The following is a 23,786-nucleotide window of genomic DNA, read 5'->3' as shown; positions in this document are numbered from 1 at the left end:
TCATGATCATTTCGAACAATGCTCCTTTTCTGGGATGTTTGTTTTCAACCTAGTCCTGAAAATTCTACGTAGTGTAGGTACTTGTTTAGAAGTGCTATACTTTGGAGCAAAAGAGGGTGGTGATTCATAACTTAGGGCACTAATGTAATGCTACATAAAAATAAGTTACATTACTATTTAATGTTAGTGCCTCCTTCTAATTTTAGGATAAATGCACTTTTAGTAGAATAGGAAAGGGTTAAAGCTCTTGATTTTTTTTAATCATCTCTTTCTCTGTGCCTGTTAGCGAGATTTCCATGCACTTCCTTGGTGGTTACTGTTGCATAACCAGACTTCATGTGTCTAAACTAAAGTTGGCCATAGGCAAGCAGATTTCTTCCTGTGATAGGGGTTGTAGAATGAGATATCTCAAATGCTGAAGCAGGACTTGGAACATTCCTTTTTTCGATAGACAGAACCACTCATACCCCCATAGATATTCATAATTACCCAGATCTTTGCTTGAGCATTACATTACAATACATAATTTAGGCAGGACTGTGCCTATTATGGACACTCTGGAGGTAGTCATAGATGGGTAGATCTCAATTGAGAATGCTGTCTTTGCATTAATCATGCAGTGATACAATGTTCTGTAAACTATGACTTACATTGCAATCTTGTACACACATGGTGAAAAGGTTGTTACTTTAACAAAGGTGAAAAGTGAAAGATTATCGAACAGATTTTCTGAAACAATAAAACAGCCAAATCTTTATAAGTTATGCTCACGTCTCGCATATTTCTTGCAATTACCAAAGCCCCATATGGCCACTCTAAGTTAATATTTCATCAAAGTTATTACTGAGAACATTTACTATTGATAGCTATAACTGAGCTTTATGGGGCTATTGTGAATTCATATCCTCTTTCAAAATGAGTCCTTGAAAATTTCAGTTTTTAGGTCTGACATTTGCAGGTTTTAATTGAAAGTACTGCACGTATATGTCCGTTTCTGCTCCTGAAGTTATGCGTTTCATATTCCTGGGGCATACATGCATTGCCTGCACCTTCAGCCCATACTAGGCAATGATGCATGTTACGATAGTCCCTGAAAATATAATAAATTGATTTGTTAGATAATTACATTACTTTCAGGATAATTTGACACTTCCAAAAAGTGTCATACATACTTATTTAGTAAAATAGTGCAATAACGTTTTCGAAACATTTCATTTAATTGAAAGTATGACTGGAAATTTGTTTGTTTGAAGTCATATACACTGACAGTACTTTTCTGAATGCTTAACTACATTTTCCAGCTAGAACTGCTATCTAATCATAGGCAACATATGTAAAATCTCTATGCAGCTAAATGGACCTAAAGCCTGTGGTACCTTCTACCATAAACGATCATACCAGCAATAAAATACTTATACTTATTTGTTGCCCAGAGTAGTCTTATTTCAGATTTGACTGTGTAGGTAATTTCCTGATATTACTGACTTCCCTGGCTGAGAGGGAACCTCCCTTGGCCACAGCAGAGAGACTGTAATTGCTGATACTACTTTTTATTGTTGTTTTCCTTTGTGAGGGATAAGGTAAGTAAAAGTGCTTTTTAATGTTCCTCTGAACAAAAATGAGCATTTCACTCTTGCAGTGAAGGCTAGTCTTTTAGTTTCTCAGGAATTCTGATTTAGATACTGATTCAGAATACTTTATGAATCTCAAAGGGAAATTGCAAAATCCAAAAGAAATTTAAATATACCATTAAAAGTGCAAAAACAAAAATCTGTTGATCTTCCCTGAAAACTTGCTAGCTATCTGTGTTCTTTGCCCCTACAGACCATTTACATTATTCCCAGCTATTTTTGAACAGATAGTTAACCCTTACTCTGAGGATAGATTTATGTTATTGAAAAAGAGGAGAAGAGGAGATTATAACATGGTGGCATCACTGCTTTTCCATAGACACTATTCAGTGAGTGAGCTTTGTCACCCTAGAACAGAAAGTGTGTTATTAGCAGGATTAGGAAAAGAAAATGGAAAGAAAGGTAAGATTAATGCAGCCACAACATCTGATGCCCCCAAGAAACATAGCCTGAGAAGAGCACCTCTCAAACTGTGTTGCATGTCTATAGCTTACATGTTTTGAAGAACCTACTCTCTTTGTCAGAGCCTATAACATCATAGAGACCTCTCCTCAATATAGCCTGAGAAGAGCAACCAACATCCAATCAGCATTAACAAACAGCAGCACAAAACATTCTCTCTCTCTCTCTCTCTCATAAATTCCTAAAAAGCTTGACTCATTCACTTGACATCAACACTAAGCTACCATGCCTAATGACAATTACCGTATTTTTCGCCGTATAAGACGCACTTTTTCTTCCCCAAAACTGGGGGGAAATGTCTGTGCGTCTTATAAGGCGAATATGGAGTGGCCGGTCCGGTATTTCCACCGCGGCCGTGTCAGAATACCGGGCCGGCCGCTCAGCTCTGCAGCGGGACCTTACCTGTTCCTCTATCCAGCGGCATGCTGTCTTCCCGGCTTCTGTAGTGTGGGCACTGAGCATGACAGCCGGGTGCCCAGTGCGCATGCGCGAGAAGCGGTGCGCTTTGTGAATGGTAAGGCGGTACCTGGGACACATGACAGATCCCAGAAGCCGCCGGACCAATCACAAAGTGCAAGTGCTTCTCGCTCATGCGCACTGGGCACCCGGCTGTCATGCCGAGCGCCATTACAGAAGCCGGGAAGACAGCGCGCGGCTGGATCGAGGAACAGGTAAGATCAAACAAAAACTCTGCGGAAGTAAGAGCGGGTACCTGTCAAATTCAGGTACCCGCTCCCCACTTCCCCAAAGGTCAGCAGTCATCTGTACTGTCCGCAGTCTCTGGTCATCCCTGTGCTGTCCGCAGACTCTGGTCATCCCTGTGCTGTCCGCAGTCTCTGGTCATCCCTGTGCTGTCCGCAGTCTCTGGTCATCCCTGTGCTGTCCGCAGTCTCTGGTCATCCCTGTGCTGTCCGCAGTCTCTGGTCATCCCTGTGCTGTCCGCAGTCTCTGGTCATCCCTGTGCTGTCCGCAGTCTCTGGTCATCCCTGTGCTGTCCGCAGTCTCTGGTCATCCCTGTGCTGTCCGCAGTCTCTGGTCATCCCTGTGCTGTCCGCAGTCTCTGGTCATCCCTGTGCTGTCCGCAGTCTCTGGTCATCTCCTGTACTGTGTCTGCAGTCCATTAGTTCAGAATTTTTTTTTCCTGTTTTCTGCCTCTAAAACCTAGGTGCGTCTTATGGTCAGGTGCGTCTTATACGGCGAAAAATACGGTAGTATGCTTCTTTTCTATTGTAAAGAAAAACACACCCTTCTGTTAGCAAAGGTGTAAAGGTGTTCTCAAACTACCAGGATACACACAAACGGTTGCCATCAGAAATGGGAATGCATGCCACAGTGTGTAATTTAACCATCACTGTTATTAAGTGAAACTTGACCAGCTAACACACTTTGTAATCCTGCCTTCATTCTCCATCTACACCTGTATAGAAACATTTGGATGTCACCTCCTCATTTTATAGGATCATGATATATTAGGAAACATATTACAAGTATACTGGAAGTCAAAGTGGAATTACTGTACATGTACAGAAAATTCCACTTTGACGTCCAGTATACTTGTAATATATTTCCATCAAATACAATGTAACCTTCAGGTCATTTTGCTGTGCTTGTTAATTTTAGGATGTATGGAAGCATCATTTTCCTCCCAATATTGGTGTGTTTCTGTTCACACCTAACAAAGAAGTTCTAAGCTGGTTAAAAAGAAAAATTAAACCAGTTGTACTTACCTGAGAAAACAGTGACTTCCTGTTGAACAGCTTCCTAAACACCTTCCCACATCAATTTCCTAGAAGATTGAAAAACAAATTAAAACAAAGAATACTTCCTTATCCCTATTCACATTCCCAAAAGTTGAACAAAAGGCAGAAACAGTAGAAACTAGTTTGCATGTCAATGAGTGTGAATAGCAAGATTTAAACATCAAGCTGTGGCTTTGTCTCTTTGTATAGCAATTAACCAGCCTTTGTATTCAATGTGTTAATGAAAAGTCCTTTAAAGTGAATATTAAAAACGTTTAATAAAAACTACTGAAAAAGAAATTTAATTAATTGTCAATTGCCTGCATTTATACCATGTACCTCTTATGCATATTTTATTTTAATATACAGCTTGTTATACTTTTGGTGTTGTGCATTTATAAATACATTGTGTTGTGCATTTATAAATACACCAATGTGCTAATTTGCTCTCTACATAAAGTTAATGTATTATTATCCTAGACGGCTTTATAAAGAATTTAAAGTTTATCTGTACTTTTTTAGTTTTACATAGAGGAATTTTTGTCTTTCTTCCAAGTACAGAAATTGCCTTTACTTACAGAGACATCAAAAATTGAATGAAAATCTTTTAAAAGTGAGAGAAACTCCTCTTAGTTGTCAGCAAAATAGGTGTCTCCCTTGAAAGATTCCTCCTGATCTCCTATGTCAGCTACAAGTGTAAAGTACTAAATTTCACATGATTCAATGTCCCAGTGAAAACGATCATCAGGGCAAACAGAAAAGGCAAATCTCCTCAGTGGATACACAGATAACAATACAATTATTGCAGAAGTTCTAACTCTCCCTAATCTATCCAAAGCTACAAAAAGTATTTAGCCAGAGGTACACTTTAATGTGAATAGCACAGATAGTGCATCATAACACATTAAGGACTGTTTATAAAAATGGAATTAAGAACTGAACTAAGACATCAGTTTTTGTGTTTGCAATTTTCAGTAAAATATGCACACGATTTTCTTCAAATTTCTTAAAACAAATGCTAATTTAGGAGAAACATAATTTGAAAACACCAAATTGTACTTTGAGTTTAATGCAATATAGTAAAAAATGGAAGATTGAAACTGATGTGTTGTTAAAACTACCTAATTAAAAGTGGTGAACCTGTTTTAAAGGATGGCCTCATGCACCCTGAAAACCCACCTCTTCAGGGAGCCTACCCCACCCCCTGCTAACTTGCCGACCTCCTCCACTCTTCCTACCACTCCATCCCCCACAGCTTTCTCCTCCTGTGCCACCATCCCCTCCCTCCTAGATTGTAAGCTCGAAAGAGCAGGGCCCTCTATCCCCTCATGTTTTGCATTGTATTGTATTGTTATTGTTCTGTCCCCCATTGTAATGTACAGCGCTGAGCGAACTATTGGCTCTTTATAAATACTGTATAATAATAATTCAAAAGTGGTGAACTGATGAGTAGCAGAACGTTTAGAACTTATAAATGCTGCTTAACAGAAAGTGTAAATCTTTTGCAAAAACTGGAGACAAAGAGAGATATACTTTTCAATTGTTGAAAAGAAAGTGGAGAATTGAATAAATAAACTCAGAATGATGCAGCAGCACACTTTTATATGTTAACAGCCCTCTTACAAACTGCTGGCAAAATTAGAACTTCACAATTTTCATAAATGGAAGATCGATATATGAATTTTTATAGTACAGTCATTTAATAATTTGGGGTGGACCTCCACAAAGTATGCCAAGAATGCTGGAAACTGCATTGTATTAGCTTCAAGAATAATGAACTCAGAAAATTGCAAATTAGTCCATTTGCATACAAAACAAAAGTGGCCAATGTGTAGTTCTGCAAAGAAAGTGGTGAAGTAAATAAATAAAAAAGAGTCAATACAGTTTGAACCTTTAGTTTTCTAGGTAATAGTGGAGTTGGCAAGAGTTACAAAATGACACTGCAGACCATTAACCAAATAAACACTTTCAAAATGGCATGTTATCACTTTTAAATCTTACCTTTAGCAATTCTTCAACAACACCTTTGTGGTTTTGAACAATCTCATAGTAGTATTCCATATAGGATACTCTGTAACAATTCTCTTTCATATCACAGGTTTCCACTGTCTGAACAACTTCTGCTCCATTTGGATTTTCAATAACTGTTGTGCCAAATTTGGTTGGAGCACACCAAAATCCTGTAAAATATTAAATCATGAAACATTTATTTAATATGATTGCCATGGAAGCAAAAACATAACATTTTCCACTAGTTACATATTTAAGTTCACTGCATACTTGCTTTGTGCTAATTGAAATATTGGGGTGATATGTAGATATAGCAGCTGAGTTAAATGTCTAATGAATGTGTATACATTACAAATGAATATAATATACATATATACATTAATACAGTATATATATATATGCTATGTTTTGCTTATCTACAGTGCAAATTAGTGTTCATGAATAAACATAATATTACCTATTGGGGGAGATTTTCTAAAACTAGAGCACTCAGAATCTGGTGCAGCTGTGCATGGTATTCAATCAGCTTCTAACTTTAGATTGTTCAGTTAAGCTTTGACAGTAAAAGCTGGAAGCTGATTGGTTTCTATGCAGAGCTGCACCAGGTTTTGCACTCTCCAGTTTTAATAAATAACTCCAATAGTATTCAAATACCAAACAGGAGTAAGCAAAATGAACCAAGAATCAGGCAAACCCAGCAAATTCAACAAATAAAATCTTTCTTTGTGAATCCCACATTCTCCTTTCCCCTGGGCGTGTGTTTTTCACATTTTCGTTTTATAAAAAAGATTACTATTTACTGTTTTTAATTTACCTGTAGAAACATCAGGAGTGGAACATTTGCCAACATCAATTGTAGACTCAAAGGGGGTGTCTGGGAAGAAGGTCTTCAGAAATGGCATTCGGATACACTCCTGTGGAATGGGAGTGCATTGACAATCCTCAATGACTGCAATTTCTTGAATTCCCTGGAACAGAAGGACCCTTTCTATAGTGACTTTTGTAGGTTGGCAGCTGGACTGACTTGGACATGAAGGCTCTGAACCAGATGGAGAAGGTATATCTGGAACCCTCTCTCGCAACTGCAAAAAAAAAAAAAAACTGTTAAAGAAGGTGTAATTTCTCACGTGTTTAAATGAAAAGACACAACTTGTTAAGACCTTTAAAAGATGCATGATCATTAGGCTGGCCATACCTGATACAATTTTCTTGTGCTATTTCTGTACAATCTTTGTTAAATTTACCCTCAGCTATGTATTGCAAGGGCCTGCCTGATTGGATACATATTGAAAGTGTTGTTTAGATTTGATCTCATATTACATGATTTTTGGTAAATCTAAAGGAAAACTGTACAAGAAAATTGTATAATGTATGGCTGGCTTTACATTTTGCAAATGAAACCAGTGTGTTTAAGACAACATGTCATATATTTTAACACAGTAATGCCCATAGGCAATAAGTCTACTACCAAACTTCGTGCTGCAGCATGTGTGCACTGGAATGGTGCTCTTTCCAGAAGCTTGAATTTAAGAGATTTTACAGTGAACAATTCAAAGTTGATCTATAATTGGCCAATGTTCATGTAGCAAAGCAGTATGATAAAAATTCTTGTTGAGCTCCATCAGTTTAGTTTAGTTTAACTAGCAATGAATTACAAACATTGGGACAAATCTAGAAATGACAAACATGTCTAATTATGTAGTAGAGTAAATAAATTAATTACTCAAAGACAGAAATTTGGACATTTGGCACCATAATAATCAGAACAAACAGGAAAGTAAGTTTAATGTTGTATTTGGGCAGCAAAAATGGTTTTCAGTTTTATTTAACAGATATTTCAAAATTTCCGCTCTAAATAATAATACAATAGAATTTTATTATAATAAATATTGTGCCACAAAATATCCAAAAAAGTGCAATTTTTGCTTTTAAACACCCAAGAGTTACAATGTTATTAGCAATTGAATCTACCCAAAGTCATTAGGCTACAAAAGCACACTACTATAAAAAAGACAATTCAGATGAATTAAAATAACAATGGAAATATAAGAATATAATATGTAAACAATGAAAATTAATTTGCTCACTAACCTTTTTATTTTTCAGGAAATCTAGCATTGAAGAGTGCTTTGGAAGTCCGGAAAAGACAGAATTGTAAGTGTTCACTCTTTGAATGACCCCACAATGAGACCTGCACAGGCCAACATCCACACTTACAGGACTGCCAGATATGTCTATAAGAAAAAAAAATATCTTTATAGTAATTTGTTGTCTACAACTCCATCAATACAGCTAGAACACAAATCATTATTTAATGTGTCAGTTTTGTTATGTTCAGAACCTTTTGACATAGACAAGACCTACTGACCATGTTTGTTTTGTGAAAAGATGGTTACTGGAAGCTTTTTCACAAACAAATTAGATTAAAAATCTAACGAGTATCAATACCCAAATATTTATACTCATATTACTAGACATAATGCCAGTATGCAGAATCGTAGGCCTGACACAATCAATTGTGGAGAGTGAATGGAATTTACCTGGCCCTATGTAAACAAAGTTGCTCTGTCTTTTACAGCATTCTCTTTCTGCAAACAAATTTCGTCTGTTGTTCTGTCTGTTTGTCATTCCATCATCTGTAAGATAGTAGGTAAAGTTACAATGAATATTATACAGCCAAAAAAAAGGATTTGGAGCCCACTAGTATTTAAATACTACAAAATTAATTGTTCTGGTTGTTATTAATAACATATCTAATTAACAGTAAGGTAAAGTAATTGACAAGGTACTTACAAGCTGAACAGAGGCAGCAGCAGCACAAGCTGAAGAGTATCGTAACCATAAGCACTAAATTTTCCATGTTGAGTGTCTACCCTTGCCTCTAAATGACTGTCTGGGTTCCAAAACTCCTATTGCAGACTTTAAATCCTTAGGGAGACATGGTTTATATGTATATTGGTGCCAAACCTACAATAAGATGCTGCTCAGCTTGTAATCTTAATAGAACACAAAAGTGGTGCCAAAACCCTTGATCTAATTGAATTTCCCCACTTAAATGTCTCTGAAACAGTGGTTAAGATGCACTTCAAAGGCATGATTCAAACAACAAATTATCCTCTAAGCTTGGCTCATCTTTTGGTTTTATTTGCTTGCTCTGCTTGAGGTGTTAGCTCAAAATACTTGCACTAGCCAAATGAAGCCCTAATTAGCTTTGAGTCTACTTCTTTTGAGAAGGAAAAGAAAACAATTAGATATTCATCCATCTCACATGTCTGTTATCTGTAGTTAAAAAAAGATTTTTAGCATTTAAATGTTTAAAATTAAGCTTCTTAATAAACTTTGACTTTAAGTTATCTATAAGAGTCTATCTCCAGTAAGTTGGATAGTTCCATAGCAGAAACCAATGATGTACAGTTTGTACTTATCCTGCTCCTGCTTAAACCCAGCTTTCATGACATAAATACCTACAAATCCACCGTTTTAAGGAGTACCACACATTTTCTTTGTTATTTGAATGTATTTAGATGTTTAGTTCAATATCTTCCCTTTTATTAGTATACAATATATTGTATATAACATTTTCTAGTTTTGAATAGAGTGGGGATGGACTTACTACTAAACAGGGCTCCATTAGAGAGATTACCATCACAACCGGTCCTGCTGACAAGAGTTTTGCCAGACAGAAAGTGAGAAAATCTGCAACCAGGACACAGAAAGGAATAAAAATCTGGCAGCAACAAGATATAAAGACAAAAAGGGGTTATAACCCTTCCTTACTAATAGTAACTAGCATATATTGATATTGAAACCAGTTCAGAAACCTATTCATTATTTTTATAATTACTTTTTTAGGTGTATAAGTAAACAGTAACTATTGTTTAGCTGTTAGGCTTCCATTGAAGCTTTTTTGTTTATATATAAAGTTTATTTTTTTATATTTTCAACTAGGGTTTATTTTTTTCTGTTTTTCCGCAACACTGAATTGGCAATTTTTATTAAAATAAAACACAATTTTATTATGTACAAAGCTTAGAAAACATTCTTACATTTTCTTTTAAAACTAAATACATATGAATATTTGGAATGCATTAAGTACTTTTGAAAGCTGGATGAATCATGATTGTACATATACCAAATTAAATAAACGCTTGTCTATGCATTTTGAAGCTGGATCATATGTGCTATAAAGAAAGTTTAATTTAAAGCTAAGGAAAAGTGTGTGTATATATATATATATATATATATATATATATATATAAAATATGTATTGTGACATGGGGAACCATTAGCTCAGTAGTAGATGCATTTTTAAGAAAGTTCTTGTCAGTCAAGAACTATATTTAAGGGCCTGGTAGCCCGTGTTTATTAAAAAAGGCAAAAAAACTAAATCAAAAGTCCAACATAAGCTTTCCCATACAGGGTCTCTTCTCCAGTCAATATACAAATGAAAAATGCCAAGCCACCTGGCTCTCTCTGGTCAGCAGTACCTCTGGATATTCCTGGTACACAGCCTTGGGATCCTTCGAACACACAGTCTCAAGCCCTTTAATGCACAATGTGTCTATCTCATCACAGATACTCTCTCAATGACAGCAACTGCTCCAACTGTCTCCCCCTCCCCCTGTAACTCTCAGCAGACCAATATTATAAGGGCTGTGTGCGCCTGGGTGCACACCCTGAAGTTGTCTACAAAACCCAGACATTGTGTTGGAAATATCTTCCCTCCCAAGGTGTTTTAAAATCTCCAAACTATGGAGCTCCATCCAGAAAATATCAAAATCTGGAGAAATCTGAAAAAGCAGTTGTCTCTGCTCAAAATAAATGTTTTTAGCAAATGTGCAAACCCTGTGCCCTTTTCCTGACAATTTCTACCTATATTCACCCTGTGACAGGACCTTGCACTGTTATTTATATATATATATATATATATATATATATATATATTGTGGCAGTACGGTATCCTGCCACGGTGGAAATCATAATGGAGACCCAGGATTCTCAACCATACAGGTTGAGGGGCTCCAGGCAGATCTCATAATGCAGAGGAAACTGGTTTATCCGTTTCCTCTTTGGTTTGTAAAGCCTGTTTTGGGACCTGTAGCCTGGAGATTTCTTAGAGATTTGGGAGGGATGAAATCTCCAATCCTGGGCCCATATTTTGGGAGCAGCCAGCGTGCTGATTGCACAGGTGTGTGCAGGCCTTTTAGGGGAGGCCAGGCCATGATTCTGGGCTCCACCCCGGCAGACAGGAGTCAGGAGGGCTCCACCCCGGCAGACGGGAGGTCGCTGCCTTGGAGTCAGGTGGAAGCCAGACTAGCTGTGTGCTAGAAGTTTGCTGTGTGCAAAAGCAACCTCGTGGAAGGCGTCTGTAGGAGACATATATATAAAGTGGGATATCTGAGAGAGGCAGAAGGCTGAGTATTGTTTGCATTTGTGTGATGGTGGAAACCCCTGCGTGGGAAACCTTTATGTTACAGGACTTTCATTTAAATAAAAGTGGGCAAAAAGGCCCTTAAAAAAGAAGCGAGTTGCTGTGTGCTTTGAAGAAGCTCTACCACTTGAAGCGAGTTCCCACAATATATATATATATATATATACAGTTGCAAGAAAAAGTATGTGAACCCCTTGGGATTACGTGGAGTTTTTCATAAATTGGGCATAAAATGTGCTCTGAACGTCATCTAAGTCACAACAATAGAAGAACACAGTCTGCTGAACATAATACTACACAAACATTAGATGTTGCCATGGTTTAATTGCACATAAAATGTAAACATTCACAGTGCAGGGAGGAAAAAGTATGTGAACCTTTGGACTTAATAACTGGTTGACCCTCCTTTGGCAGCAATAACCTCAACCAAACATTTCCTGTAGTTGCAGATCAGACCTGCACAATGATCTGGAGTCATTTTGGACCACTCCTCTTCACAAAACTGTTTCAGTGTAGCAATATTCTTGGGATGACTGGTCTGAATCGCTCTCTTAAGGTCATGCCACAGCATTTCAACCGGGTTGAGGTCAGGACTCTGACTGGGCCACTCTGGAAGGCGTATTCTGTGCTGTTGCAGCCATTGTTTTGTTGAATTACTTGTATGCTTTGGGTCATTGTCCTGTTGCATCACCCATCCTCTGCGGAGCTTCAGTTGGCGGACAGATGGTCATACGTTTTCCTGCAAAATGTCTTGATAAACTCTGGAATTCATTTTCCCATCAATGACAACAATCCGTCCAGGCCCTGAGGCAGCAAAGCAGCCCCAAACCATGATGCTCCCTCCGCCATGTTTTACAGTGGGGATGAGGTTTTGATGTTGGTGTGCTGTGCCTTTGTTTCTCCACACATAGTGTTGTGTGTTCTTCCCAAACAACTCAATCTTGGTTTCATCTGTCCACAGTATATTTTGCCAGTAGTGCTGTGGAACATCCAGGTGCTCTTTTGCAAACTTCAAACGTGCTGCAATATTCTTTTTGGACAGTAATGGCTTCCTCTGTGGTGTCCTCCCATGTAATCCATTCTTGTTTAATGTTTTCCTTATTGTAGATGTGTCAACAAAAATGTTAGCATGTGCCAGAGATTTCTGTAGGTCTTTAGCTGACACTCTGGGATTCTTCTTTACCTCATGCAGCATTCTGCGCTGTGCTCTTGCAGTCATTTTTACAGGACGACCACGCCTAGGGAGAGTAGCAACAGTGCTAAACTTTCTCCATTTGTAGACAGTCTGTCTTACCGTGGACACATGAACATCAAGGCTTTTGGAGATACTTTTGTAACCCTTTTCAGCTTCATGCAAGTCAACAATTCTTGATCGTAGGTCTTCTGAGACCTCTTTTCTGCGAGGCATGGTTCACATCAGACAGTGCTTCTTGAAACCAGTAAACCCAAAACAGGTGTGTGTTATTTAAGGGCAGGACAGCTGTCAGCAACACATCCAATATCATCACACTGATTGGAGTCAAGGTTGGCTCACTCCTGGCTCCAATTAGCTCTGGGAGAAGTCATTAAGCTAGGGCCTCACATACTTTTTCCTCCCTGCACTGTGAATGTTTACATGTTATGTGCAATTTAACCATGGCAACATCTAATGTTTGTGTAGTATTATGTTCAGCAGACTGTGTTCTTCTATTGTTGTGACTTAGATGATGTTCAGAGCACATTTTATGCCCAATTCATGCAAAACTCCACGTAATCCCGAGGGGTTCACATACTTTTTCTTGCAACTGTATATATATATATATATATATATATATATAGTGGGAACTCGCTTCAAATGGTAGAGCTTTTCTTTTCAAAAGCACACAGCAACTCGCTTCTTTTTAAGGGCCTTTTTGCCCAGTTTTATTTAAAAGAAAACGTTCCATAAAGCTTCCCACGCAGGGGTGTCCACCATCAAACAAATTAAACAATATTCAGCCTTCTGGCTCTCTCAGGTATACCGCTTTATGTCTGTCTCCTACAGACTCCTTCCAAAAGGTTGTTTTTGCACACAGCGAACCTCTAGCACACAGCTATTCTGGCTTCCACCTCTACTAGGTGAAGCCCACCTGACTCCAAGGCAGAGACCTCTTGTCTGCCGGGGTGAAGCCCTCCTGACTCCTGTCTGCCAGGGTGGAGCCCAGAATCATGGCCTGGCCTCCACAAAAAGGCCTGCACACACCTGTGCAATCAGCGTGCTGGCTGCTCTCAAAACATGGACCCAGGATTGGAGATTTCATCCCTCCCAAATCTCCAGGCTACAGGTCCCAAAACAGGCTTTACAAACCAAAGAGGAGACTGATAAACCAGTTTCCTCTGCATTATGAGAACTGCCTGGAGCCCCTCAACCTGTATGGTTGAGAATCCTGGGTCACCATCATGATTTCCACCGTGGCAGGATACCGCACTGCCACATAATATAAATATATATATATATATATATATATAAAATCACCCACTCCATGTGTGTGTATATATATAGCAAGGTGGTTGAGAACTAAATCTGCATGGAGGATCCTGTAAGAATTTTTCAGGGTGAAAGGGCTCAGTGAAAAAGTGCAAGACTGTTGCTACAGATGATGAGACTGTGAGCTCAGGATCTGCAAACTGGCCAAATAGGTCAGGAAGGTCCTTGAGGCAGTTTAGAGGACTGGGTGCAGAACCCATAAAATTTTATAGTTGTCATATTTCTGCTAACTGTTCCCTAACTGATGAACCTATGCAATGTGGTAATGCGTATTTAATAAACTGCATGTCTATTTTTGCACAGGTGGCATGTACTGCATCATGTCAGGGATGTATAGAAAAACAAATGTGTGTGATTTCAGTTGATAGAAAGCCAGTCACAGCTCTACTAAACTCTAGTAGCTTTGTGACATTAGTAAAAAGGGATTTTGTTAATCCATGCAAACTTTCACCCTAGTACTATTGGGGTCACTTGTATACATGGTGACACACATGACTACCAGACTGCTATAGCTGAGATTTATACTCCCTGGTGCTCTGTGACACATTCTGTGGGGGTGATACCCTCACTGCTTCACAAAGTCATAATGGGGAGAGATTTCCCCATTTTTGGATTTTGTAGAAAAACAAAACAAGTCAGGAGGACATATTTCCCCTTACTGGGGAAACACCTGAACTCGCTACTGACCCTTTTGATTGCAAAATGGAAGGGGAAACTGTTGGTGTGACCAAGCAAGGAGTAGGTCCTTTTCCTTTCAGAAAAAAATGCCTGTCAGAAAAAAATATTTTTGTATGGAACAACTGAAAAACTCCAGACTTACTAGAGCCAGATAAAACATTATAATGATATCCAGGGAAGCTGTTGAACCTGATGTTGGGGTGTCTTTTCACTACATGGTTTTTAAAAAATAGCTTTCTTTTTCAAGTGGTAAAACAAGGGGAGGAGGTGGTAGAACATCTAGTGGTCCCCAAACCATATCGCCAAATGGTATTAGATTTAACCCATGATCATAAAATGTGTGGACACCTGGGTATGGAGAAATCTAAGAGAATAACCCATAGACTCTTTTTCAATGGTGTACATTGAGATGTCAAAGAATACTGTGAGTCATACCCAGAGTGTCAGTACTCTGCAGCATCGCTACATTTTTGCAGTTCGCTGGTACCAATTTTTTAAGTGCCTTTTGAAAGAATTGGCACTAGTGGGACCAGTGGGAAAGTCTGCCTGGTTCCATTAGCACATACTAGTAATACTGGACTATGCCACACGGTATCCTGAAGCCATTCCCTTGGGTAATATCTCAGCTAAGGTTTTGGCCAAAGAGCTCATCCAGGTATTTAGTTGTGTAGGTATTCTGAAAGAAAAAATAATGGATCAGGGCACAGCATTTAAGTCCCTTTTAAGTCACTAAAGAGTTATGTAAGTTGTTCAAAATCTCCTATCTCCCTACCTCTGTCTTCCACCCTCAGGCTGATGGTCTTGTGGAGAGATTTAACAAGATGCTCAAGAACATGTTAAAAAAGGTGGTGGACAAAGATGGGAGAAATTGGGATTTTTTAATTGATGTGCCTCATGTTTTCTATACAAGAAACATGGAAGGGAGAGACGACGCCATATAGAAGCATCATCGAGCATATCTCGCTGATGCAGGATAGATTCACGGCTGTCATGCCACTCATATGTGAACATATGGAACAAGCCCAGGAGGTACAGAAAAGGGTTTATAATCGGGTACTAGTCCCCACAGTTGAGATTAAATTCCTAGCAAAGTGGCATGGTCCTTTTTAAAATTTTGGAAAGAATAGGTGAGGTAAACTACAAAGTCCACCAGCCAGAGGGAAGGAAACCAGAGCAAATATATCATGTCAACCTCTTAAAACCTTGGAAGAACAGAGAAACTCTGCTAGGAGTACCAACCCCCCCAAAAGGACACAGCCTCCTTTACACCCGAGATGCCGATAACTTGTCAGTAGCCCAACAAAATGACTTAAAAAAGTTTGTAAGAAAGAATAGACATTTTATCTCACATATCTGGACTGACCACAGTTATACAACATGACATAATTACAGAGGCAGGTGTCCGTGTCAATGTAAAGCCCTATAGAATACCTAAGGTGAGGCAGGAAGCAGTTAAAAATTAAATGAAGAGCATCTTACAGTTGAGAGTGATAATGGAGTCCCAAAGTAATTGGTCAAGTACAATAGTGTTGGTCCCAAAGCAAGACGGAACCATAAGATTTTGTAATGATTTCAGAAAGCTGAATAGTGTGTCCAAATTTGATGCTTACCCAACGCTTTGGGTGGATAAGCTTGGGAACTGCCCAGTACACAGCTACTTTAGATCTTATTTATTTAATTTACTTATGATCTGACTAAATTCTATTGGCCGATACCCCTAACAGAATCTGCAAAAAAAAAAAAGACTGCATTCTCTACCCCTGAGGAGTTGTTCCAGTATAAACAAATGCCTTTTGGTTTGCAGGCCTTTGTCCTGCCTCGTTCCAGAGAATGATGGACAAGATGTTAAGACCACATTTCCAATACACAGCTGCTTATATGTATGATGTAGTGATCTATAGTTCAGACTGGAAGTCTCATTTGCCCCCCCCCCCCCCCATAAACAGTAGTAGATTCCCTTTGGAAAGCAGGACTTACTGCCAACCAAAAAGTGTTCCGTAGGCTTGGAGGATATCTTAGCTACATTATTGGTCAAGGGCTGATTAAGCCTCAGGTCAATGAAAATGAGGCTAATCAAAAGTGGCCCCAACTTATAAACAAAAAGCATGTCTGTGCATTTCTTGGATTTTGCCATCATTGGAGCCCCACTGACAGATCTGATGAAAGGTAGAGGGTCAGTCATCATTAAGTGGATTCCTGAAGCAGAGAAGACATTTCAAATGTTGAAGCAAACTCTTTGTGCAAAACCAGTTCGCATGACCCCAAATTTCACAAAAGAGTTTTTTGTACAGATAGATGCCTATGATGTGGGACTGGGCACAGTACTGTCTCAAATCAGAGATGGGGAGGAACACCCGGAGGTCTACTTCTGCAGAAACCTGACTAAACATGATAAAAAAAACTATGCCATTGTTGAGAAGGAATATTTGGCTATCAAATGAGCCTTGGATGCCCTCAAATATTACCTTTTGGGTAGACAATTCAAACTAGTCACTGATCATGCCCTTCTCAAGTTGATGTGTGATAATAAGGAGAAAAATAGTTAAGTGAAAAGGTGGTTCCTTTTCCTTACAAGAATTTAAATTCACAGTGGAGCATAGAGCTGGAAACTTCAGGACAATGTAGATGCCCTTTTTTGTGTCCATTGCCTTGTTGGGACAGTTGCTCACCTACAGTAGCTTGAGCAGAGAAGGGGGGGATATATGACATAATGAAAGGTATGGTGACTGAGGGATTGTATGTGTCACCTTACATGTTTTCTTATGTGGGAAACTATGGTGGAATCCGGCCCAGGTTTTCCAGGCCACCTTGACAGTGTGGGTTCCAAGCCAGATTTTGCTTCCCACTTGTGACCAGCAGCAGCTAAGCCTGAGAGAGCTACATGCGGAAATTAATAAAACAAGAATGCAGTGCTCAGAGTATAAATTAATAATAAAAATTATGATTAAAAAGTAAATTGATAATAAGAACTATCATAAAACACAATAATGCATGTAAAATAGAATAACAAGAAAAACTGTGAATGGATGAAGATTATTATAGCAAACCGGCTAGATGAAAATGACTCCTGGTCAAAAAAATTCCTTCACAATGGATAAAAGTGAACAATAAAGTGCTGAAGTCTAACATCCAATGGAATGGTGAATGGATGAAATAAAAAAACAATATGCTCAGGAATGCAGATATACATGGTGATAACTGGATACAGTGTGGGTGATTTCTTTGTGATGTAAATGAAGTGTGCTTGCACTTACCAGAAGCGCAAAGATTATGTGCATATAGGGAATCTCAGATAACAATCTGGGTCCTTGTAGTCATCAAGAATCTGGTCATCATAAGAGTAGAGTAGGGGCACCAGTGGTTCACACACATCAGGCGGCTCTCCAAACCACGTAATGGACCAATATCAAGTGAAGATGATCAAGAGGATGTTTCCTTGAGTGATATGGGTGGTTTTGGTGATTCGCACCAGAGGATACTATTCCAACCTTAAGATGGCTCAAAAAATGATAAAGCCACCAAAACAAAGGTGTACAATAGTGTAATACGTTTATTAAATGTGTAGAGTAAATTAATAAAATTCACATAAAGTCCGTCATAAAAATCAATAACTGGATGTACATATAATCAGAGTACTGCAATGAGTTTCTGAAAATCTTCCAAATAGCATGCAGAAAAAACAATATTAAAAGTGGTCACTGGGTGCACGTGTAGCCTCAGTGGGGAACGTCAGTAAGACAGGGCTAATCGCTGATGCGTTTTGTGTAAAAACACGTTGTCAAAGGGATAGCTCTGTCCCTGATGTTAGGATCTATATATAGCCACATGCTAATACTCATTATGAGCACCGCAATGCATAAAACGAACTGCGCATGCGTGAAGCGGGCGCCATTTTGCCGGAGTCCCCTGCACACGCGCATTACGTCCGCGATCGCAGAGATGATAACACTGCGCATGTGCGGCGTGGGCGCCATTTTAAAGGAGCTCTAAGACTATCAGCAGCAAGAAATTAAGAGACCAAGGGCTGTTATAAAAGGATCATAAAGGGGATTACTTAAACATTAAAAACGGGAGATAACTAACGATAAATATGACCTAAAAATGTCAACATTTATGGAATAATCTTAAAAATAATGACTGGGAACAGCTATCTAAAATAGTGTATTAACACTATTTACTAGAGGGAAAAATTACATAAAAAAGAGGCACCATTTTATTGTGGGCCAAAACGTAAGGGAACAGAACATTAGGAATAAATTAGTGATATTTAGAAGATCAGGAATAATAATACAATATAACTAAAAGGGATAATATAATGTTGTGTAAGAAAGATAAAAATAGAATTATATATCAAAAATAAGTTTATATAAAAAATTAAATTTGCAAAAAAAATACTGGTCTCTAGATAAATGCCCCAACATTCAAAATGACATAAAAATAAATGCTAAAATGTCCAATCAACATTAAAGGGATAAGAAGAATAAATACCAATGTTTCAAAGGGATAAGTATGTGACAGATACATCATGCGATGGTTTTATATTATAAATTGTCTAGCATGTAATAATATATAGAATAGGATACAGCAGAATAAAAAAACAAACACTGGCAAAAAGTGAAAAAACATGAACAACTATAATTGTCTAAGGATTCCCCCATGAGTGGGTGGAAAAAAAATATATAAATAGTATTCTAATATAATAAATAGAATAGAACACACCAAAAAAGGATAAAAAATAGCAAAGCATTATAAAAGACTCAGATTAACCTACAATAACACTATAAAGTAGTGAACCATCATGTATAATCTAATGAGTAAACATGGATAAGTAAAACAAAATATATAAAACTTTATGAAAAGAGGGGTAAAAGATAAAACACTGAAAAAACTATCTGGTATCAATAAAACAGTTGATGTCTAATTCGACATTATGTCCTAAAGGGCACAGAAATCTAAGCTCATAGATCCACTTTGTTTCTAGCTTAGAAACCTCTCTTGTTTTATGGTTACCTCTCCAGTTATGTTTGGTAATGTCTATGGCCATAAATGTAAGGCTCTCCGGATTCCTATGGTTAAAGTACCTGTAATGCTTGGACAACACATGTTCTTTAAAACCTTTTTTGATATTATATACATGTTCTCTCAGACGATCTCTGAGTCTTCTGGTTGTCCTACCCACGTACTGCTTTTTACATGGGAATTGCAGCAGGTAAAGCACATGGGTGCTATTGCATGTAATTAGTGAGTCTATATTGTAAGATTTACCTGAGGTAAATGTTTCTTTTTTGGTTTTCCGGATACCATTACATGTACAGATAACACATTTGTTAAAAGGATAGAATCCTTTTAGGCCGTAAGAGAAAGTAATGTTCTGTGGTGGGTCAATTACATTAGGAGCTAAATAATGCCGTACTGAAGGTGCTTTCCGAAAGACAAGTTTGGGTCTGTCAGGAAGGGTATTACGTAAAACTGGATCATTTTTTAGAACAACCCAATTTTTCTTAAGGATTTTTGAGATGTCTTTATGCTGTACCGAATAATTAGTTATAAACGGGCATACCTTAGGTACCTTTTCTTTTTTACTGGCGGACAGTAATTCGGTCCTATTTATAGCCGCTATCTCATTAATGCCCTCCTGTAAAGAGACATTTTATTACATAAGTTATTGCAGTTGCGCCGTAATCTGAGAAACTGGCCCTTAGGTATATTCCTAAACTACATTGGGTGATGGCAACTCTCAGTTGGTATAAAACTGTTACGGTCTGTACCCTTAAAAAACGTTTTGGTAATGATATTGGCACCTTCATTAATGATGACCAGGTCTAAGAAATTGATCTCAACTTGTCTGTTTTGATACGATAAATTAATATTAGTGTTATTAAAATTAAGTGTTAAATAAAAAAATTGTGCAACGAGAATTCATCTCCTTTCCATAGTAAAAACACATCGTCTATATATCTGCGATAAAAAGACAGTTCCAGCCAATCCCTTGAGTAAATAATTACTTCCTCCCACCAGGACATGAATAGATTAGCCAAACTAGTTGTGAATTTCGTGCCCATAGCTACGCCGGTGATTTGGAGATAATATTGGTTATTGAACCAAAAGTAGTTATGGTTTATGGCATAATTAAGTAGTGTCATGATGAAACATTTCTGTTGTTGAGGAATAAAACAAATAAATAAACAGTGTAGCGCTGACAAAACTACTGAATAAATAAAATATGTGAAATGGTGATTGAAATAAATCAACCAATTGCATACTAAACAGTCCCATTATTACACACAACGGGGAAATCTACATAAATAAATAAATAAATAAATCGTGTCATACGTGAATTCCCTCTCATAGGGAATATACAGTGCACATAGTGAAATATAAAACCATAATTCAATACTATGAAATGACACACACACAATAGTGCAAATCAACTGTGAACCAATAATTAGTTCAATAGTTCCAAAATACACAATACATATAGTGGTCCTCCCACTTCACTCTCATGCAAATATTGTGCTGTGTAAGTGATTCACAAGTGCCAATCCTCCAATGTCCGAAATGCCCCCTCACCTCCTTACTTAGACCCCAACAGGGCCAGCTCGCTTTAGGGATCAACCGATCCTGTAAGAACAGACTCCTCTCAGGATTCCCCAATTTGTTTGCAAGATGTCAGAATAGCCTCCCAGAGCTGCTGTTTGGATGTAAACTGCCTCCACCCTCATAGATCTTTTGCTTGAGAATGCTTCAAAGGTTCTCAATAGGATTGAGGTCAGGGGAGGATGGAGGCCACACTATGACTTTCTCTCCTTTTATCCCCATAGCAGCCATTGATGCAGAGGTATTCTTTGCAGCATGAGATGGTGCATTGTCATGCATGAAGATGATTTTATTACGGAAAGCATAGTTCTTCCTTCTGTACCAGGGAAGAAAGTGGTCAGTCATAAACTCCACATACTTTGCAGAGGTCATCTTTACACCTTCAGGGACCCTAAAGGGGCCGACCAGCTCTGTTCCCATGATTCCGGCCCAAAACATGGCTCCACCACCGCCTTGCTAACGTCGCAGCCTTGTTGGAATAGGGTGGCCGTCCACCAACCATCCACTACTCCATCCATCTGGACCATCCAGGGTTGCACGGCACTCATCAGTGAACAGGACTGTTTGAAAATTAGTCTTCATGTATTTTTCTGCCCAATGCAGCCGTCCCTGCATGTGAACATTGGTTAGTGGTGGTTGAATAGAAGGTTTATGCACAGTTGCAAGACTCTGGAGGACTCTACACCTTGATATCCGTGGGACTCCAGAGGCACCAGCAGCTTCAAATATCTGTTTGCTGCTATGTAATGGTATTTTAGCAGCTGCTCTCTTGATCCGATTCATGGATCTGACAGAAATCTTCCTCAATGTGCCTTTATCTGCACAAACCCGTCTGTGCTCTGAATCAGCCACAAATCTCTTAATAGTGCGATAATGACGCTTAAGTTTTCGTGAAATATCTAATGTTTTCATACCTCATCCAAGGCATTGAACTATTTCACTCTTTTCAGCAGCAGAGAGATCCTTTTTCTTACCCATATTGCTTGAAAATGGTGCTCTGCTTAATAATGTGGAACACCCTCCTTAAGTAGTTTTTCCTTAAATTGGGCTCACCGGCCAATCTAATTATCACAGGTGTCTGAGATTGTTTTCAGTGATCAAAAGAGCCCTGAGGCACAATGCCATCCATGAGTTAAACTGAAAAACAAAATATTTAATCTTTGTGACACTTAAATAGAATTTGCATAATAATTTGGAACAGGGTGTATATAAGATGTGCTCAGACTAGGCCACTTTGCCTGAGCAACTTCTTAGTTGTTGGAGCTCCCATGTGTTTCCGCTGTGAATCCTATATTGTCTATATGTGTACCGACCCCGCTTCGTTCCTGACCTTGGTTGTTTTCTGCCTGTCCTGACCCCGGCTTGCCTATTGGATTCCCTTTGTCTTCTCCCGTTGTTCTCTGCTCCCACGAGCAGTGTCCTCCACCTCAGCTGGGTGTACTTGGGGGCCGCGACCTAGTCCCAGCCTGCTGCAAGTCCATCCCCACCATCAGGGGCTCTGGTGAACAAGCAGGCTGGGGTTTAGACTCCGGCCCTGGGGAACCCCAAGTTGAGGATCAATAGAGCTCACTACTACAGGTGCTGACAAATAAATTTCCCAAATGATAATTGGAGGGATTGGGATAAGTAATCCTTGCAGTTTATACCATACCACTTGAAGGAATCACAACAATGAAAAACCGTTCTAAGTGTAGTATTTAATAAGGCAACAGTAGGAATTAAAACAAACTGGATACACTCACATGATACACATGATACAGTGCCTGAGAAGCCAGCACCAGCATGCATTGCCTGTGTATTCAGTTAAGATGGCCGACGTGCATTCCAAGCCTCTGTCCTGACCGGACGTGACGTCACCGGAGCCCGGATATGACGGAATCCCATTTATCTTTGATGTATGTTTCGCCTGGCGGCATCTTCATGAAGTGCATTTATATATTATATTTTATTTAAGTACAGTGCCTATCTATTCACTACCAGTTTACATTCAAGTGTCACCTTCACTTTTTAGGGACAGCTGTAAAACCTAGGGGGTTAATTTATCATTTACATCACTCTCAATTGGCGCCACAATAATTCATTTTTGTTTGATGTAGGATTTTACACCAAATCGTGCTCGCTTTGATTCAATGTATTGTACCCAGCTGAGCTTTCCCTTGTAGACCATTATACTTTCATCTATGCTGATATCGCTTTCTGGCACATAGCTCCATTGAAAATTCTTTAGAATCATTTGAGATACTTCCCAAATTTTCTTTAGTTTTGGTGCAGGATGAGTAGTTTCATCAAATTCTTTGTTGTTTTCGAAGTGTAAAAATTTAATGATCAGGGAAAGTCTGTACTCTGACATGACCGTGCCAAAGAATGGAGTGAAAAGTAATTTGTTAGTTGTCCAATACCATTTCTGCAGGGGTTTCCCCACCACTCCCTGAAGTATTATTAAGCCCAGAAATTTCTAAATGTCATCTTTGGTCATTGGTTCCCACTTTCTGCTTCTTGAAAACGTCCGATGCAAAGTAACCAATTGCTGCTGTTGGTACCGATTTGTCTCAGTAACTATTTTTTCAATAACCTCATCGATCAGAAATAATTGTAAGTATGCCAAAGGGTTGTTGTGTTCAATGTCTACTTTGATACCAGATGCTCCAGTAAATTTGAAAATTTGGGGGCGCTGCCTGATCCGTACCACAGTCAATAGAGCACCAAGTTCGCACATCACTGAGCTCAGTCGC

The 23,786-nt window shown here is 38.7% G+C and overlaps 1 protein-coding gene across 1 annotated transcript; it reads right to left on the bottom strand.

Moving 5' to 3' along the window:
• Nucleotides 1-898: 898 nt before the first annotated feature.
• Nucleotides 899-8,702, bottom strand: LOC149448745 (uncharacterized). Its single transcript, XM_089694303.1, has 7 exons — nucleotides 8,636-8,702; nucleotides 8,383-8,478; nucleotides 7,934-8,076; nucleotides 6,657-6,924; nucleotides 5,834-6,012; nucleotides 3,821-3,879; nucleotides 899-1,090 (listed from the first exon to the last, which is right to left on the bottom strand). The coding sequence occupies exons 1-7, from the start codon at nucleotides 8,700-8,702 to the stop codon at nucleotides 940-942; spliced, it is 963 nt and encodes a 320-aa protein (XP_089550429.1). The 3' UTR covers nucleotides 899-939.
• Nucleotides 8,703-23,786: the final 15,084 nt, after the last annotated feature.

This window comes from Staurois parvus, unplaced genomic scaffold, assembly GCF_062004578.1.
Source record: "Staurois parvus isolate SC_StPar_1 unplaced genomic scaffold, SC_StPar_1.0 ptg000659l, whole genome shotgun sequence".
Taxonomy (NCBI): domain Eukaryota; kingdom Metazoa; phylum Chordata; class Amphibia; order Anura; family Ranidae; genus Staurois; species Staurois parvus.
This window is presented reverse-complemented; position numbering and strand designations above follow the sequence as displayed.